This window comes from Ranitomeya variabilis, chromosome 2, assembly GCF_051348905.1.
Source record: "Ranitomeya variabilis isolate aRanVar5 chromosome 2, aRanVar5.hap1, whole genome shotgun sequence".
In the NCBI taxonomy this organism is placed as follows: domain Eukaryota; kingdom Metazoa; phylum Chordata; class Amphibia; order Anura; family Dendrobatidae; genus Ranitomeya; species Ranitomeya variabilis.
Window position 1 is genome coordinate 610,775,318 of NC_135233.1, and position 20,852 is coordinate 610,796,169.

Genomic DNA, 20,852 nt, shown 5'->3' on the forward strand with positions numbered 1-20,852 from the left:
AAAACATGGCTTCAGTAGTAAATCGATAGGTTGGAAGGCTGCTACATTGAAGCAGATGATGTTTTGATCTCTACATTAATATCGGCAGCCTATACAAGCAGCGGAGCTGTGATCTCAGCCGCCCTTCCTTCATGACATTTAGATTTGAACAAAGCCCTACCCTTATTGGGGGCTCCTCCGTGGCCACTGTGGTGCATTTAATCCTGGCTGACCTTTTCGGATAGCTCTTCTGCCCGGGAGATAGCCAGTCTCGCCACCACAGCTATATAATGCAGGGTTCCTGATGTTATTGGGGGCAAACCTACCCAGTACACCGATATACTCATCATACCGATATAAAACAAAAGACTAGCAGGTTCAGCAGGTGGAGGGGGTGTTGGGGGTGCGGGCTAGCACAGGTGCCCAATTGGCTGGCACTACACTCAACCAACTCACAGCGGTTGCTATGGTGGCAGGAACACGAACAGCTGGCACAGTAGGAAAATATGACAGCGCCGTGTTCTGAAAGAGAAACATATCATGATGGAGAACAAGACTTGAAAATTACATTTTGTCTTGCTAATTCCTAGGAATTAAAGGTGGAGACTGTTTACTGAGCGTGACGGAGGTGCAAAAGCAGACGGCTGCAACGTATAGACCTTGGAAAGGCGCGGGCATCTATAGAGAGGCTGGCAGCCCCTGGCACGGCTCTGGAAATGTAGAAATAAGCATTATTTAAAAAGTATTTATCATGGAGAACATGTCGCGTTTAGCAGGTAACGTCACCCCAAAGCACAAAGCCAAGAACTCATTTGAATTTTAATTTTTGGCAATTAATGTTCAATTACGCCGCAGATTTTTGATTAAAGAAATGTCGAGAAATGATGAAATGTGAGGAGTTTAGAAGAAGGAAATATAGGAGAACACAAGGAGACTTGGGCATGGTTATACTGGGGAGTTATGTCCTGGCCAATCCTCATGTTACAGTCCAGCAAACTGGACAAAAAAAATGGCAGAGATTATGAGCCCTCACATTAAAATAGGAATTCCCTGGTTGGTATTGGGACATCCCCATGTTGGTGGGGTTCACAATATTAAATGAGCATGACCCATGTAGGAAAATAAGGTTTTAAAGAATCCTGCTCCCAGCAGTCAGCAGGTGTCGGAGGAATTGCTATATTTCACACATTTCCTGTTTCTGGCTTTGCAGGGGAAACATACATAGAATGGTGAGTTATCAAGACAATGAATTCCATAGAAGAAAGTCAATGAACATCGCGCAAAGTAACTTCCTTAAAAACGCCAATGACCCCAGCAGAAAACGCATCCTTCCAAAAGGGAAGACGAGCAGTTATTTCTACATGACTCCTTTAAGGAGAATATAAGCCTCCCGTGTGTGTACAGGAAGAATAACACTATTCCTGGCCATTAGGTATCTTGTATTCTGAATTTTTCACCCATTTCCTTTCCGCAGTCTACATTGCTAATTTTCAGTTGTCTCTGAGCTAGTGGGTGGAAACAAGCTTCTATGATTTTTCCAGTAGACAGAAAACAGGGACATGCTATTCCTGCTCTCCTGTGTCCAGAAGCAGCAACAGCGTGAAGGACACTGTACTCCAATATTCAGCAGTCTAGCGCACTTGGGTGAGATAAAATACTTACTAAAAAGCAGTTGCAGCAGCATGGAGGACATTATACAGCAGTTACTGAGCGGTGTAGCTGGGAATCCATAATTGGGGTTAAATAACCACTTACTCGAAAGCACCACCACCACAATATAGGTGCGTCTTTACCCCTCTCCTCTCTTTTCCTTTCTGAATTGACTTCAATTGGCAGAAATAATCAGATCCCCCAGTGAGCAGCTGTTCATCTTGTTTTGAGCAGGAGAGCTTTTAACAGTTTTTCAGAGTGAATGATGAGTTCAGGAAGCAGGGGAAGGAGAAGAAGTGGCTTATAAAGGGAGAAAAAAGCAAATTTCTCTGGACAAATATATTGCAAATATTTCTAAAGACACCAACGGATAAGAGCCCCCAATCATCAGTGCTTTAGCTTGGCTATCCTTCCAGACATTTAGGATCCTAGGATAGTCCCTAGTAAATATGGACATAACCGGCGCTATATGTATCTTATGTATTTCTTCCACCCATGAGAACTGGACACCGCAAAAAGCTTGTATCTGACAGCCACTAATGTGTCCTTATTCACATGTACATTGCCAGGACTCTCTGACTGATGCAGCCGAACCCAGGCACAATGAACTCGTCGCTAATGTCCTTGTAAGTGCTGGAAAATGTGATTTCTTCAGTTGAGAACTGTAACTAAATTAACTTTATCTTCAGGATGAATGGAAACCTCAAATGTAGCCGATTATACGTAGAAATATGACAAGCATGGTTTGGGTTGGTCCAGTTACATCTATTAGCAGGTCTGCAATAATTTAATGGCATCATTGAAGCATTCTGAGCCTCGCTCCACAAGGACACAAATTTATCAATACAAATATAGGCAGAAACCATCAAATTATATATTCTGTAGAGGTTTCAGCTCTTGGTAGCCACTTGGATACGCACAGGCGTTTCAAAACAGCATGAAGTTTATTGTCATTCATAAACCTTATAACTTTAAAAATTGAAAAGTCTTTCTTCAGCCCAAATGCATAATGTGAGTAGTTGACCTTGTTCTAAAGACTACTGGACCAATGGGCGTAGAACAGAATCCGCGGCTCTAAGGGATGCAGAATTTTTCCAGCACGGAGCACCGGTTACATCAATCATATTGTTCTGTTTTTTAGAGATTTGCTTTCTGTGTTTTATTAGAGATTTGCTTGCTCGTCAGTTCAGCCTCAGGAATCAATGTTTCCATTCAGTGACAGTAAGGAGAGGAAGACGTGCAGGCTGGATCTCGTGCATACATAAGGCCAGACCCAAGATTGGTAATCAAGGAAAGTAATAATTCCATTACTCTCGTTAGTGTCTCAGGGGTCTCAAGCCATTGTTCTCCCAGCCACTAGTCCCATTGTGTGGATGGGGATAGTAGAACCAGTGGACCTGTTGGCACCGGGGGTTTATATGCAGTCCCAAGTGATGGGTTAGGCCTAAGTAAAATACCTCCGCCAATGCATGGTGCATGCAAGGCAGGGTGTGAACACTTCTGCCCATTCAGGGGGCTGATCCCAGGGAGGGAGAACGATAAGCCACATGTTTAGTAAAGGAGTTGTTGCAGTGATGCCGAGGATATGTTGGCAAGGTCCTGGTGCCCCTGTATGCATAGCCTATGGAGATTGGAGATCAGTTGCTGGCTGGAGCTTGATACACATGCTATGGTCGCGATATCTATCATCTGGATGTGAGGAACTATCCTAAGGACTGTTGTTGCTGTGCTATGGTCATGATATGGAGCATGGACTGTGACTACAGACTATACAGGTGGGAGATACAAAAGCTGTGGGTGAACCAAAAGTTGGGAGACAGTGGGTATAGCCTTGTATGGGGGTAGTGAACTATTGGTCCCAGGATGGGATCTTGTGGAATAGGGACATTGCATTGTCACCACCTAACCGGAATTGCTGTAGACCATGGATGTAAGGAATAAAAAAGAGTTCCATTGTTAACCCGCCTAGGTGATTACTACAACCCACAACCTCAGATCTTCACACAACATAAACAGACGTTCTTCAGCACAAAGTAACTGCAATGATCTCACTAATCTTAGTCTAGCAGACAGTAGCAGCTCAACGGGTTTAAACGCTTTCACCAACAAACACCTCTGTTCATCTCCAGCACAACTGACTCTGCTGATCTAACCTAGCTGCTGTTATTAGACTTGTAAGATCCAGATGGGAGTATGGGAGCAACAAACAGTCAGCAACAAACACCTCTGTTCATCTCCAGCATGACTGACTCTGCAACAAACACCTCTGTTCAGCTCCAGCACAACTCACTCTGCAGAAAACACCTCTGTTCAGCTCCACCACAACTCACTCTGCTGATCTAACCCAGCTGCTGTTATTTGACTTGTAAGATCCGGATGGGAGTATGGGAGCAACAAACACCTCTGTTCATCTCCAGCACAACTGACTCTGCAACAAACACCTCTGTTCAGCTCCAGCACATCTTACACTGCTGATCTAACCCAGCTGCTGTTGTTAGATTTTTAAGATCTGGATAGGAGTATGGGAGAAACAAACACTCAGCAACAAACACCTCTGTTCATCTCCAGCACAACTGATTCTGCAACAAACACCTCTGTCCAGCTCCAGCACATTTCACACTGCTGATCTAACCCAGCTGTGATTACTAGACTTGTAGGACCCAGATAGGAGTATGGGAGCGACCTCTCCCACCTAGGCTCTTTTGGTCGCTCCTAAATCCTGGATCCATCCATCTCAGTAACTTTACCTCCTGCTTTCATACAATTCAAAGCCATACAGATCAACCCATCTGGGGGTTCCAGAGATGTAACTAAATGCCCCGGTGAGGGGTTGTGCTAAAAGCTAATCATTTTTCTGAGCATTTGAATACCAGGCAGGAGCAGCATGAAATGGGGTAAAAGGAAGCCAAGCTATGACTCTAGTGGGCTTAGCTCACTTTCACCTCAAGGTGATTATCCAGTAGATAAAAATGATTTTTTAAAGGGATCATCTTGGAATATAAAATTACATAAGTGCTATCCACCATCAAAAATTGCCAGTCCCATTAATGTCTCAAGCCAAGTGTGTGGGTGCAGAGGATATTGTAGCACCGGGTCTCTTCCTTCCATCTGTCTTCCCCTACGGAGATGTCGGTTTACTCACCACCGCAGCCCCTGTCCCGCTCTGTATCCTCCTTCCAGCTCGGCAACCGCCCAGGGTGCGCGCACTGCGCAGAGATCCTCAGGCACTGTGCTTAGGGCGAGTGAATGCTTCCTTAAAAAGTCCCTATCCAATTGCTGGATGACTCCTACTATTTCAGGCACCACTTTAAGCATGGAGGCCCCTGAGCAACGTTGTTTGTATGTCTAACACGCTTGCTAGTTCTCAGATCCCAATTCGATACCTGTTCTGCTCTTCAGCTGTGCCCGCCTACTTGTCTATCAGCCTTTCCCACCTTCCTGGCTGTCCATAAGTTATGCCCACCGGCACCTGTCTACGAAGATACCTGTTGTGTCTGCCAGTACCAGACATTTTGCCAGCTACTGCTCCAACTGAACCTGTCATGACTTTCCCAGTCCGCCATCCCTGCCTCCAGTCCCCTGGGGGTCAGCTGCCATCCACCTGAGGTCAGTCCTGCTGTAGCACCTGATTTTACCTCCTTCGTCTCTACTTGGATCACGGTGTTGTCAACTGCCGAGTAACCTAGGTCGGACTTTGTGAGGCACCTAGTTACGCCCCTCCAGACTTTCCTTGGGCCATGGCACAGTGGTTCCACCACCTAGTCCGTTACAGATGTACCCTACCCAATTTCCAAATATAAGCAGAGGAGAAGCATAGATCACCATATTATCGGTGAGTTGGCCTTGGAGCATTTATACGCTGTTGCAGATTAGGATTGCTTTGGGGGTCTGGCTCAGATCAGTTTTGATAAACCCAATCAGAACCAAGACAGAAGCTTTCTCGCTGTAACTTTTGTTTTGCTGCCTCTTGCTTTTGGAAAAATAAGCAGAAATCCCTGCAGATCTCTGTTACATAGAGTTATAGAATTCTAATGGAAACAGTACGTAGGTTTTTTTTTTTAAAGCATATTAATATTTTTTTGGCAGCAGCTGAATTGAATTGTAACTCTTATATGGAAGTGTTACTGATGACAGAAACATATTTTCTGTGCTCTGCATTACTGGCGAATCATTAACCTCTTGCATGCCTGGAGGATATGTAAAGAGCCTAGAAACTAACTCATATATTTAGATTTTTTTTCTTGTGTGTGTGTGTGAATTCTCAAGTGAAATTATGATAAAATAAGAAAAATCATCATAATATATGTTAGGGTGTATGTCAGCACTGCGCACAATAAAAGACACTGGAAGTAGCGGTGGAGGAGGGTGAGTAAAGTCAGTTTGTTTCTTTGCAGTCGGGGGACGAGGGTTTTTTGAAACTGGAAAACCCCTTTAAAGACTTGCTCTGGTCCACAAAATCATCTACAGCTTTTCTCTACTATGCCCACCATTTTTACCATGGAAGAAGTGGTGTACTGGTCAGGAAAGTGAAGTGAACACCACTGACTATAAGGTGATAAAATGGGACCAGTCAGGGTTGGGATTTATTAGGCAGAGAGTGAGTCCGTTCTTAAAGTTTATCTGTCAACAGCAAGAAAAATGTGCAAGAGTAAGAATCTGAGAGACTGTAATAGCGGCCGCCATATTGAGAAGTCTAGGCATCTGGGACAGAGCATCTCCTGAGCAGCGAGTCGCGTGGTCTGTACCTGGTTTGCTCGTTGTGTGAGTAGTTCCCAGCATATGGCAGGTTCTCTGGGGGCAATCCCTGAATATGTGGGGTTGGTAACGTTTTCTTGGTATACGCCAGAGTTTGAGGGCTGTTCCTTGTTTGCAGCAGGTTTTGTGGGGTGTTCCAAGGCTATGACAAGACTTGTGGGGTATTTATGGTATTTGGCAGATCTTGTGGGGTGTCCCCGATATATGGAAGGTCTTGTGGGGTGCTCACAGTATATGGTAGATCTTATGGGGTGTTCCTGATATATGGTAGATCTTGTGGAGTACTCCCAATATAGGGATGGACTTGTGGGATGTTACCAGTGTATGGTCGTGCGAAGTGCACCCTATATATCAACAGTCTTGTGGGATGCACTCAGTAGATGGCAGGTATTATAGAGTGTACCCAGAGAAAGGAAGGGTTTGTGGGGTGCATCAAGTAGATGGCAGATCTTATAGGGTGTACCCAGAGAAAGGAAGGGTTTGTGGGGTGCATCCAGTAGATGGCAGTTCTTATAGGGTAAACCCAGGGGACGGCAGGGTTTGTGGGGTGCATCCAGTAGATGGCAGGTCTTATAGGTTATACCTCGGGGAAGGCAGGGTTTGTGGGGTGCATCCAGTATATGGCAGGTCTTATAGGGTATACCCAGAGAAAGGAAGGGCTTGTGGGGTGCATCCAGTATATGGCAGGTCTTATACGATATACCCAGGGGATGGCAGGGCGTGTGGGGTGCATCCAGTATATGGCAGGTCTTATACGGTATACCAAGGGGACGGCAGGGTTTGTGGGGTGCATCCAGCATATGGTAGGTCTTATGGGGAGTACCCAGAGGATGGCAGGGTTTGTGGGGTGCATCCAGTATATGGCAGGTCTTATAGGGAGTATCCAGAGGATGGCAGGGTTTGTGGGGTGCATCCAGTATATGGCAGGTCTTATAGGGTATACCCAGGGGATTGCTGGGCTTGTGGGGTGCATCCAGTATATGGCAGGTCTTATACGGTATACCCAGGGGATAGCAGTGTTTGTGGGGTGCATCCAGTATATGACAAGTCTTATAGGGTGTACCCAAAGGACGGCAGGGTTTGTGGGGTGCATCCAGTATATGGCAGGTCTTATAGGGTGTACCCAAAGTACAGGAGGGTTTGTGGGGTGCATCCAGTATATGGCAGGTCTTATAGGGTGTACCCAGAGTACAGGAGGGTTTGTGGGGTGCATCCAGTATATGGCAGGTCTTATAGGGTGTACCCAGAGTACAGGAGGGTTTGTGGGGTGCATCCAGTATATGGCAGGTCTTATAGGCTGTACCCAGAGTACAGGAGTTTTTGAGGGGTACATCCAGTATATGGCAAGTCTTATAGGGTGTACCCAAAGGACGGCAGGGTTTGTGGGGTGCATCCAGTATATGGCAAGTCTTATAGGGTGTACCCAAAGGACGGCAGGGTTTGTGGGGTGCATCCAGTATATGGCAGGTCTTATAGGGTGTACCCAGAGTACAGGAGGGTTTGTGGGGTGCATCCCGTATATGGCAGGTCTTATAGGGTATACCCAGAGTACAGGAGGGTTTGTGGGGTGCATCCAGTATATGGCAGGTCTTATAGGGTGTACCCAGAGTACAGGAGGGTTTGTGGGGTGCATCCAGTATATGGCAGGTCTTATAGGGTGTACCCAGAGGACGGCAAGGTTTGTGGGGTGCATCCAGTATATGGTAGGTCTTATAGGGTGTACCCAGAGTACAGGAGGGTTTGTGGGGTGCATCCAGTATATGGCAGGTCTTATAGGGAGTACCCAGAGGACGGCAAGGTTTGTGGGGTGCATCCAGTATATGGTAGGTCTTGTGGGATCCTCCCAGTATTGAGTGGAACAGTACTTACGAAAAAAGGTCCGAGAAAGGATGGCTAGAAAACCAGTGACAGGATCATGAGCCCCCATATCTTACTGATCAGCGAGGAGAAGGCAGACCAGCAAGTCTGGTCTTATATCTTGAAGTTACTGTGGCACAAACTCCTGAAAAAAACTCCCGCTAGCTATAACAGAAATGTGTCAAAACATCCAAGTGTCCTGTCTATGGGGCTGTTTGGGTACTGACCAGTCCTACTGATGAAGCTGAACCCCGATCCATGGTCTATAAGGAGGAAACAATGGCGGTGGCAGAGTGATCGGGCAATGTTCTGTTGGGAAACCTTGGATTTCAGTAGCAGGAACAATCAATACTGCGGGACCTTGGAAAATCTCTCAAGATTTTCCAATTTTATTTTCTTGTGATTTTTTTCAAAATAAAATACTGAAGACAAAGTAATCATTATATCAAGGCATGAGCTCGATTCAGGCATAGTGTCAGTGTTTGTGTGACGGTCTTCCATGGTAACTACTTGTACGTTCTGCCATCTCACGGATCTGGTGATATTTACGTTCTCTCATCATATGTCAGACGAGTTCTAGCATGTAACGTACAGATGTGACCTGCCCCGACACATGGTACCGTCACATGTTGTGGTATTAAAAATAAAAATGTTGTTACGTGGTTCCAATATGCTCGTCTATCATCTCGGGTCACATCCGCACTGCAAACACACCAAACTCGCTAGTGTAAATATTACCCCATGCCGTGCACCAGTTCAGTACCGGGGGGTCTCCCGTATGTAACATATTGTGTGACATTTAGTATTACGGTGTATCACCCTATTCTACAACATGGTAACTGGTTCTCTCTCACCGGCAGATGGTTCTCAGTGACCGGCGTTCAAGAGAAAATACGGACAGGTATTATTATTTCCACATTTTTATTCTAGAAATATTCTGTTTAACCCTTTCACTAATGAAAAAAATAAAATAATGCTGCCTTCAGTCGTCAAACTAACAGAATAATAACTGAATGTTCGTGCCTTTCGTTTTGCATGAAAAGCAAACTAAAGAGAAAATAAAATGAAAAATTAATTTATTTGAAAAAAAATTACATTAGAATTATGAGGTTAGCATATTCCTGTATCATCAATAAATCAGATTAAATCTATGTAAAAAAAAAAATTGGGAAACCCTGAAAATATATTCCTTTTTTAAGTCTCATATTGGCATAAATTGATAAAGTGCAGAGATCTGAATCTTAGACCAGACGTGGCAGATTTATCATGGTGGCTCATCTTTAGACACAATAATACACCGCTCTTGGATGACTTTTGTAAAGTGGAGGAACTGAGCAGATTAATATATAGATTTGTTGGGAAAAATTCAATTTTACAAAACCTGCATTCCATTGATTAAACCACTGCTTTTTCTACATGTAGAAGTCCAGTAGGCGGTCCTATCTCAACCTTCTTGGTATAAAGTTATGTTTGTCAATAGGACCACCCACTGGACTCCCGGCCATAGAAGAGCAGAGATTTACTTCAATAAACTAAAAGTTAGGCTGAATCTTTGCCAATAAAACTATGCATCAGTCTACTCAGTTCCTCCTGCTCTAGATCAGGGACAGCATTTTTTATTTGACAGGTTTTCCGCCCATTTTCGTAGAATGCTCAGACCACACCTACAATAAAAGAAAGGAATGGATAACCCCAGACCCAGGACCGAAGGGTACATTCACACCTTTTTATGATGAAGTACAGTTAGATCCAGAAATATTTGGCCAGTGACCTAATCCTCGTGATTTCAGCTCTGCAGGCCACTATTTTTTATTTAAAAAATTAAACAACTGAGATGCAATTGAAGTTTAGATTCAGGTTTAATTAAAGGGGTTGAATAAAAATATCCCATGAAACGTTTAGGTATTGCAACCATTTTTCTACAAAGCCTCCTCATTTCAGAGACTAAAGATTTGTTGGACTTTACCATGAATAAAATGATAATTTTTAATATTTTGTAGAGAATTCTTTGCAGACAATGACGGCCTGAAGTCTGGAGGCCATGGCCGTCACCATCGCTGGTGTCCTCCTGTGTGAGGCTTTGCCGCCTTTACTGCAGTGACTTCAGTTCTCCCTTTTTTGTAGCTCTTTTGGCCTTAATTTTTGTCTTCATCCTTTGAAATGAGTCTCTATGGAGCGGAGTTCTGGTGAAGACTCGGCCATTGCTGAATATTTCATTTGTTTGCTTTCGCAGGATGTTTTGGGTCATTGTCCATCTGTCCTGTAAAAGGTCGTCCAAACAACCTTACTGCAATTGGTCGAATCTGAGCAGAAAGTATCACCTGTACACACAGGATTCATCTGGCTGCTTTTGTCTTCAGTTATAACATCAATAACCACTAGTGACTCGGTGCCATTGGAAGCCACACATGTCGGCACCATCACACCGCCTCCACCGTGTGTTACAGCGGATGTGTTGTGCGGAGGATCAGGAGCCGTTCCAAGCCTTCTCCATACTTTCTTCTTCCCATCATTCTGGTGCAGGTTGATCTTAGTTTTGCTTTTTCATAACTGGGCGGCTTCTGTAGATGTTTTTTGGCAAAGTCTAATCTAGCCTTACTATTTTTAAGACTGATTAATGGTTTGTACCTTGTGGCGACCCCTCTGCATCTTCTCTCATGCAGTCTTATCTTTAAGGTAGAGTTAGATACTGAGACACCAACTTCCTAGAGAGTTTTCTTCACTGAAGAGTTTTTTTTCACCATGGAAAGGATTCTGCAATCATCCACCACTGTTGTCTTACATGAACGCCCAGGCCTTTTTGAGTTTCCAAGCTCACCAGTGCGCTCTCGTTTTTCAGAATGTACCAAACTGTTGATGCTCCTATCATTTCTACTTTCTCTCTGATGGATTTCTTATTTTTTTGCAGCCCAATTATGGTCTGTTTATCTGTTTCTCTTCTATTGAGAGCTCCTTTAACTGCATGTTTTGGGTTCACAGCAACAGCTTTCAATTGCAAATGTCACAACTGGAATCAGCTTCAGACCTTTTACCTGCTTACTTGATGATGGATTAATGAAGGGAAAGCCCATGCTGCCCATTAAGGAGCTTTTAATTGCCCAATCACTTTTGGTCCTTTTAAAAAGAGGCAGGTCCATATTAAAGAGCTGTTAATTCCAAACCCTTACTCAATTCAGGATATGAATACCCTTAAATTAAAGCAAAAAGTCGGCACCTTAAGCCCTTATTGATTATAGAACTGGATCTTGAATATATTTTAGTAAACAGCTAAAAAGCCAAAACTTGTGTCACTGGCTAAATTTTTCTAGACCTAACTATATATATATATATATATATATATATATATATATATATATATATATATATATATATATATATATATATATATATATATATATACATAGTACAGACCAAAAGTTTGGACACACCTTCTCATTTAAAGATTTTTCTGTATTTTCATGACTATGAAAATTGTAAATTCACACTGAAGGCATCAAGACTATGAACTAACACATGTGGAATTATATACTTAACAAAAAAGTGTGAAACAACTGAAAATATGTCTTATATTCTAGGTTCTTCAAAGTAGCCACCTTTTGCTTTGATGACTGCTTTGCACACTCTTGGCATTCTCTTGATGAGCTTCAAGAGGTAGTCACCAGGAATGGTTTTCACTTCACAGGTGTGCCCTGTCAGGATTAATAAGTTGGATTACTTGCCTTATAAATTGGGTTGGGACCATCAGTTGTGTTGAGCAGAAGTCTGGTGGATAAACAGTTGATAGTCCTACTGAATAGACTGTTAGAATTTGTATTATGGCAAGAAAAAAGCAGCTAAGTAAAGAAAAACGAGTGGCCATCATTACTTTAAGAAATAAAGGTCAGTCAGTCCGAAAAATTGGGCAAACTTTGAAAGTGTCCCCAAGTGCAGTGGCAAAAACCATCAAGTGCTACAAAGAAACTGGCTCACATGAGGACCGCCCCAGGAAAGGAAGACCAAGAGTCACCTCTGCTTCTGAGGATAAGTTTATCCGAGTCACCAGCCTCAGAAATCACAGGTTAACAGCAGCTCAGATTAGAGACCAGGTCAATGCCACACTGAGTTCTAGCAGCAGACACATCTATACAACAACTGTTAAGAGAAGACTTTGTGCAGCAGGCCTTCATGGTAAAATAGCTGCTAGGAAATCACTGCTAAGGACAGGCAACAAGCAGAAGAGACTTGTTTGGGCTAAAGAACAAGGAATGGACATTAAACCAGTGGAAATCTGTGCTTTGGTCTGATGAGTCCAAATTTGAGATCTTTGGTTCCAACCACCGTGTCTTTGTGCGACACAGAAAAGGTGATCGGATGGACTCTACATGCCTGGTTTCCACCGTGAAGCATGGAGGAGGAGGTGTGATGGTGTGGGGGTGCTTTGCTGGTGACACTGTTGGGGATTTATTCGAAATTGAAGGCATACTGAACCAGCATGGCTACCACAGCATCTTGCAGTGGCATGCTATTCCATCCGGTTTGCGTTTAGTTGGACCATCATTTATTTTTCAACAGGACAATGACACCAAACACACCTCCAGGCTGTGTAAGGGCTATTTGACCAAGAAGGAGAGTGATGGGGTGCTACGCCAGATGACCTGGCCTCCACAGTCACCAGACCTGAACCCAATCGAGATGGTTTGGGGTGAGCTGGACCGCAGAGTGAAGGCAAAAGGGCCAACAAGTGCTAAGCATCTCTGGGAACTCCTTCAAGATTGTTGGAAGACCATTCCCGGTGACTACCTCTTGAAGCTCATCAAGAGAATGCCAAGAGTGTGCAAAGCAGTCATCAAAGCAAAAGGTGGCTGCTTTGAACAACCTAGAATATAAGACATAATTTCAGTTGTTTCACACTTTTTTGTTAAGTATATAATTCCACATGTGTTAATTCATAGTTTTGATGCCTTCAGTGTGAATTTACAATTTTCATAGTCATGAAAATACAGAAAAATCTTTAAATGAGAAGGTGTGTCCAAACTTTTGGTCTGTACTGTATATATGGATCTATATAGAGAAATACTGTAGTTTGGTATGCAGATGGCCAGACATGAAATGTCTGGATGGACTGATTTAATTGATTACTTAGATATATCTGTGATGGATAGCTAGATAAATCGACATAGATACAGTAGATATGATAATTCTATATGAGACATTTATGATAAGGATAATCAGTAAAGAGAAAATCAATTTACTTATGAAAGGTTTGGGTGTATGTGGGTTCACAGAACATGCTGGGAGTTGTGGTTCACCTACAGCTGGCATCACAGGTTGCTTGGTCCTGCTGTTGTGGAATAATACAATATTCAGATGATGCAGTAAAGAAAAGCTGCCAAGTAGCTCTCTCAGGTGCAGAATAAGACTTCCCGAGCTCAGAGTCGTTTTGTCGGCTCTCTTCAGCGCAGCCTGCAGCAGCTGAGATAGTCCTCGCACCCCGCACAGTTTAATGATTCTCTTACCCTGCAGTGGTCATAATTAAGTCCTTGTTATTCTGTGTCTTGTATGCACTTGTGATTTACTTCCGATTTCACTTACTAAGTCAGAAAGTCTTTATGCTCGGGTTTAAATTTAGTGCCTGGGATTCAAAAGCATAAATGTGTATCAGAGTAAAATAAATGGCCGCCGCTTTATCCATTTGTGCAATGAGTATTTATGGAATTGAGAATATTAAGTGGAGGATGATTTAATTCCAGCCAATACAGGTGCACAGACAGAAGGATTGAGCATTAACCCCATCCTGAACCCCATTTGTATTATAATTAGCAGCATTTGGGATTCCCAGCTCTCCAGTGCCGATCCTGGCTTCTTCCAGGATTGTCTTAATTATAGATTATGCATATCACTGCTCCCGAACCCCAACCTTTCTTACCTTGAGAAGAATAGTCAACTATGAGAGATGGTTGTGAGCCACATCCAGTGTCCCATTCCCCATATTGGTGACATCTAACCACCTCTCCCCATTCACCCCCAGTAGTGACATCCAGCATTGCTCTCCAGCACAGGTAGAGATATGCAGCAAGTACCCCTCATGGTAGTGATATTCAACATCCAGTACCATCTACAGCAGGGACATCCAACATCTCTTCGCCCATGGCAGTGACATCCAGCACCCCCAAACTTAGAACATCCAGAGCCCTCCCCACAGTAGAGACATCAAGCACGGGTCAATGAGATACCTCTCACTACAGTAGAGATATCCAACACACACATGGGAAGTCCAGAGACCCCACAAGTCACGACATTAGGAACATTCAGCATTACCCACAATAGTGAGATCTGGCACTACCCACCCTTACACTAGGAATATTCCCAGCACTCACCACTTTAGGAACATCTAACACCACCTACAGCAGTGACATCCAGCACCGCTTCCTCCATGACAGTGACATCCAGCACACCTTCCTTCATGGTAGTGACATCCAGCACCGCTTCCTCCATGACAGTGACATCCAGCACACCTTCCTCCGTAGTATTGACCTCCAGCACCCCTTCCTTCATGGTAGTGACATCCAGCACCGCTTGGTCCATCGCCGAGACATCCAGCACACCTTCCTTCATGGTAGTGACATCGAGTACCGCTTCCTCCATGACAGTGACATCCAGCACACCTTCCTCCATAGTATTGACCTCCAGCACCCCTTCCTTCATGGTAGTAACATCCAGCACCGCTTGGTCAACACCGAGACATCCAGCACACCTTCCTCCATGGTAGTAACATCCGGCAACCCTTCCTCTATGTAAGTGACATCCAGCACCCCTTTCTCCATGGTAGTGATATCCAGCACCACTTCCTCTATGATAGTGCGTTCCAGCACCCCTTCCTCCATGGCAGTGACATCCAGCACCCCTTTCTCCATGGCAATGACATCCAGCACCACTTCCTCCATGGTAGTGACATCCGGCACCCCTCTCTCTGTGGTAGTGACATCCAGCACCCCTTCCTTCATGGTAGTGACATTCAACACCCCTTCCTTCATGGTAGTGACATCCGGCACTACCCACTGTAGTGAGATCCAGTGCCCATCCAGGAGGAACATTCAGCACTTTACTCCTCTACAATAGTGACAACCAGCAGCCCTGTTGTGAACTCTATTTTTAGGCTCCCTCTAGTGGTCACAAGCGGTACTGTGTAGTGTTGTCTTCTGCAGGTTGGCTGCATCAGCTGGTTCGTTATCCTTGGTTCGTTTCCTATTTAACTCACCTGGATACTCAGTTCCTTGCCTGCTATCAATGTATTCAGTGCTCTTCAGATTCCTTGTGATTACCTTGCTCCCAGCCTCTCCAAGACAAGCTAAGTTTTTGTCCGTTCATTTTTTGATTATCAGCATTCATCATGTTTCTTGTCCAGCTTGCTAAGATGTGATCTCCTCGCTTGCTGGTTGCTCTAGGGGACTGAGTTTCTCCCCCCACACCGTTAGTTGGTGCGGGGGTTCTTGAAATCTCAGTGTGGATATTTTGTTAGGGTTTTTTACTGACCGCACAGACCCCTTACTATTTTCTGCTATCTAGTATTAGTGGGCCTCATTTGCTGAATCTGTTTTCACCCCTGTGTATGTGCCTTCCTCTTACCTCACCATTATTATCTGTTGGGGGCTTCTATATCTTTGGGGATTATTTCTCTGGAGGCAAGAGAGGTCTTTCTTTCTCTCTAGGGGTAGTTAGTTCCTCAGGCTGGCTCGAGACGTCTAGGATTTTTTAGGCACGTTCACCGGCTACTTCTAGTGTGTTTGGATAGGTTCAGATTTGCGGTTAGTCCAGTTTGCCACCTCCCTAGAGCTTGTCCTATGTTTGTTACTTAGCTGGAGTAATTCGTGATCCTCAACCACTAAGGATCATAACAGTATAGCAGGCCTGAAAATATTGTGTCTGATAGAGGATCCCAGTTTGTGTCCAGGTTTTGGCGGACTTTTTGTGCTAAGATGGGCATTGATTTATCTTTTTCGTCGGCCTTCCATCCTCAGACTAATGGCCAAACCGAGCGAACTAATCAGACGTTGGAAACTTATTTGAGATGTTTTGTTTCTGCTGATCAGGATGATTGGGTGACTTTTTTGCCATTGGCCGAGTTTGCCCTTAATAATCGGGCTAGTTCTGCTACTTTGGTTTCGCCTTTTTTCTGCAATTCTGGTTTCCATCCTCGTTTTTCCTCGGGTCAGGTTGAGTCTTCTGACTGTCCTGGGGTGGATTCTGTGGTGGATAGGTTGCAGCAGATTTGGAATCATGTGGTGGACAATTTGAGGTTGTCACAAGAGAAGGCTCAGCGCTTTGCCAACCGCCGCCGCGGTGTGGGTCCCCGACTTCGTGTTGGGGATTTGGTGTGGCTGTCTTCTCGGTATGTTCCTATGAAGGTCTCCTCTCCTAAATTCAAGCCTCGCTTCATCGGTCCTTATAAGATCTTGGAAATCCTTAACCCGGTGTCTTTTCGTTTGGATCTCCCAGCATCGTTTGCCATTCATAATGTGTTCCATAGGTCTTTGTTGCGGAGGTATGTGGTACCTGTGGTTCCTTCTGTTGACCCTCCTGCTCCGGTGCTGGTCGAGGGTGAATTGGAGTACGTGGTGGAGAAGATTTTGGATTCTCGTATCTCTAGACGGAGGCTTCAGTATTTGGTGAAGTGGAAGGGCTATGGTCAGGAGGATAATTCCTGGGTTGTCGCCTCTGATGTTCATGCGGCCGATTTGGTTCGTGCCTTCCACGCGGCTCATCCTGATCGCCCTGGGGGTCTTGATGAGGGTTCGGTGACCCCTCCTCAAGGGGGGGGTACTGTTGTGAACTCTATTTTTAGGCTCCCTCTAGTGGTCACAAGCGGTACTGTGTAGTGTTGTCTTCTGCAGGTTGGCTGCATCAGCTGGTTCGTTATCCTTGGTTCGTTTCCTATTTAACTCACCTGGATACTCAGTTCCTTGCCTGCTATCAATGTATTCAGTGCTCTTCAGATTCCTTGTGATTACCTTGCTCCCAGCCTCTCCAAGACAAGCTAAGTTTTTGTCCGTTCATTTTTTGATTATCAGCATTCATCATGTTTCTTGCCCAGCTTGCTAAGATGTGATCTCCTCGCTTGCTGGTTGCTCTAGGGAACTGAGTTTCTCCCCCCACACCGTTAGTTGGTGCGGGGGTTCTTGAAATCTCAGTGTGGATATTTTGTTAGGGTTTTTTACTGACCGCACAGACCCCTTACTATTTTCTGCTATCTAGTATTAGTGGGCCTCATTTGCTGAATCTGTTTTCACCCCTGTGTATGTGCCTTCCTCTTACCTCACCGTTATTATCTGTTGGGGGCTTCTATATCTTTGGGGATTATTTCTCTGGAGGCAAGAGAGGTCTTTCTTTCTCTCTAGGGGTAGTTAGTTCCTCAGGCTGGCTCGAGACGTCTAGGATTTTTTAGGCACGTTCACCGGCTACTTCTAGTGTGTTTGGATAGGTTCAGATTTGCGGTTAGTCCAGTTTGCCACCTCCCTAGAGCTTGTCCTATGTTTGTTACTTAGCTGGAGTAATTCGTGATCCTCAACCACTAAGGATCATAACACAGCCCCCCACCTCTAGCAATATACATAGCCCATCCCTGAAGTAGGGTCATGCAGTATCCATCCACATTCTTTACATCCAGTGCCACACCATGCTCAGGACATCCACATGCCTACCCCAATACAGTACATCCAGCATCTCCCACCCACAGTAATGACTTCAAGCACCCCCATGGTAATAACATATAGCACCCCCCACAGAGTAGTGACATACAGTATCTCCATAACAATGACATCCAGCACCCCACACAGTAGGGAAATCCAGCACCTTTCCTTACCCCCTAGTATGGGAATTCAGTGCCCATTCTCCCACACTATGAATTTTCATAGCCCACTCCCACACTAATGACATCCAGCAACCAAAACAGTTGGGAGATCCGGCACTCCACACAGTAGGGAAATCTAGCACCATATCCTACCCCCTAGTATGGGAATTCAGTGCCCATACTCCCACACTACGGATGTCCATAGCCCACTCCCACAGTAATGACATCCAGCAACCCAAACAGTTGGGAGATCTGGCACTCCACACAGTAGGGAAATCCAGCACCATATCCTACCCCCTAGTATGGGAATTCAGTGCCCATACTCCCACACTAGGGTTGTCCAGAGCTCACTCCCACAGTAATGACATCCAGCACCCCAAAAAGTAGGGAGATTCAGTACCCCAAACAGTAGGGAAATCCAGCATCTCCATCAGTAGGGAGATCCAGCACCTCCATCAGTAGGGAGATACAACACCTCAAACAGTAGGGAAATCCAGCACCCCAAACAGTAGGGAGATCAAGCACCCCAAACAGTAGGGAGATCCAGCACCCCAAACAGTAGGGAGATCCAGCACCTCAAACAGTAGGGAGATCCAGAACCTTGAACAGTAAGGAGATCCAGAACCCCAAACAGTAGGGAGATCTAGCACCCTTCCCTATTCTCTAGTAGAGAAATCCAGTGCCCATACTCCCACACTAGGGATGTCCATAGCTCACTCCCACAGTAATGACATCCAGGACAACAAACAGTAAGGAGATTCAGCACCTCCATCAGTAGGAAGATCCAGCACCCCAATCAGTAGGAAGATCCAGCACCTCATTCAGTATTGAGATCAAGCACCCCAAACAGTAGGGAGATCCAGCACCCCCAAACAGTAGGGAGATCCAGCACCCCCAAACAGTAGAGAAATACAGCACCCCAAACAGTAGGGAGATCAAGCACCCCAAACGGTAGGGAGATCCAGCACCCCAAACAGTAGGGAGATCCAGCACCTCAAACAGTAGGTAGATCCAGAACCTCGAACAGTAAGGAGATCCAGAACCCCAAACAGTAGGGAGATCTAGCACCCTTCCCTATTCTCTAGTAGAGAAATCCAGTGCCCATACTCCCACACTAGGGATGTCCATAGCCCCCTCCCACAGTAATGACATCCAGGACAACAAACAGTAAGGAGATTCAGCACCTCCATCAGTAGGAAGATCCAGCACCCCAATCAGTAGGAAGATCCAGCACCTCATTCAGTATTGAGATCAAGCACCCCAAACAGTAGGGAGATCCAGCACCCCCAAACAGTAGGGAGATCCAGCACCCCCAAACAGAAGAGAAATACAGCACCCTAAACAGTAGAGAGATCAAGCACACCCTATCCCCATTACCCCACAGTAAGAACATCTAGGGTCCATCCTTTGACACTAGGGATATCCAAAGCCCTCTCCCACATTAGTGACACCCGACACCTTCCACGCACTAATTACTCTCACCCTCGACCACTGCACAAGTCACAAAGCATGCCTATAACACTCTCCCATAGAAGTCAATGAGCATTTCTAGTTAATCATTTCTCATGGTCCATGTGGCTGCAGTAATTCAGGACTTTATATGCTGTGACAGAAGCTCAGGTGAGATGACGCCTAGTAGTGAGGTTTTATATCTAGTGTCACAATATTCACACATAGTAATAATAACTCACCGAGGACTATGTAATGAAAGTTTATAAACTATTTATTCCAATGTATCAGCTTTCTGATCTTTATATATGAAAATTGTATCTCTGAGTCCTGCGTCATACAGTATCTATCACACATCTATATAACGCTTATCTATATGACGTTTATATATATCTCTATTATACCTGTTTCTCTCATAAATCCGTATCATATGTGTCTATAGCTTCTATCTACTGCAGATTATCTCTCATATTCACCTCTTCGTATCTAATATCCAAATCTATCGGTTGTAAATCTTTAGCTCTATATGCCATGTGTATATCTCTCATATCTATCTAATATGTGTATGTATTTATATACCGAGGTCTAATTACTGGTTCTCTGCATCTTTCTATTCTCTCCATATAGCATACCTTCCAACCATCCCGGATCCAGCGGGACTGTCCCGATTTTGACAGTCAGCCCCGCTATCCCGGGCGGGGCATTATTTGTCCCGCACTGGTTGGGAGGTGTGCAGGGCCGGCGTTCAAATCCCTCTCCCAGCCAGGTCTCGGAGCCTGGTGGAGCACATCCATCATCCCCACCGCGCCGGCGCCCTGGCAGCAGGCGGCACAGAGCTCTCTGAGGGTTTCGCAGGCGCTGCGCAGCTGCAATACTCACCTCCGCCGTCACCATGGATACAAAGAGAGTCACTTCCGGGCCGGCGGTCATCTGTCCTGTGTCACTTCCGGTCGGTGAGAGTGTCTAGAGCTCAGAGAAGAATTCCACGTCCACCGTCCAGGACAGGTCCAGTGGCAGCGCCAAGCAGAAGATGAGCTGCAGTCAGGTGCGGATGCTGCATGCACCCTGTCCCTGTGTCCACAACGGGGGCAGCAGCGCCGCGTGAAGCAGTGAGTGAGTCTTCGGTCCCAACACATTGCAGGGGCAGGGGGGGATGTTAGCAATGCTGGGAGTGGGACTTGTAGTTCTAGTCATAGACTACTCACTACTGTATATATATGGCTGGCTGTATTATATACAACGTCACGGGGCTGTGCTATACTACGTGCGCTGTGCTGTATACTACGTGGGCTTTGTTATATACTACTGGGCTGTGCTGTATACTGCATGGGGCCAT

The 20,852-nt window shown here is 45.1% G+C and overlaps 1 protein-coding gene across 5 annotated transcripts in view; it reads left to right on the top strand.

The window, feature by feature from the left end:
* ZNF536 (zinc finger protein 536) overlaps positions 1-20,852 on the top strand; it is a 706,926-nt gene that overhangs the window by 550,639 nt on the left and 135,435 nt on the right. The window contains exon 8 of one of the 5 annotated variants that reach the window (XM_077288724.1): positions 9,102-9,142. The exons of the other annotated variants lie outside the window; for them this stretch is intronic. Coding sequence (XP_077144839.1) covers positions 9,102-9,115 — 14 coding nt within the window. The 3' untranslated portion in view covers positions 9,116-9,142. The remainder of the gene's footprint in view (positions 1-9,101; positions 9,143-20,852) is intronic. 5 annotated transcript variants of the gene reach the window in all.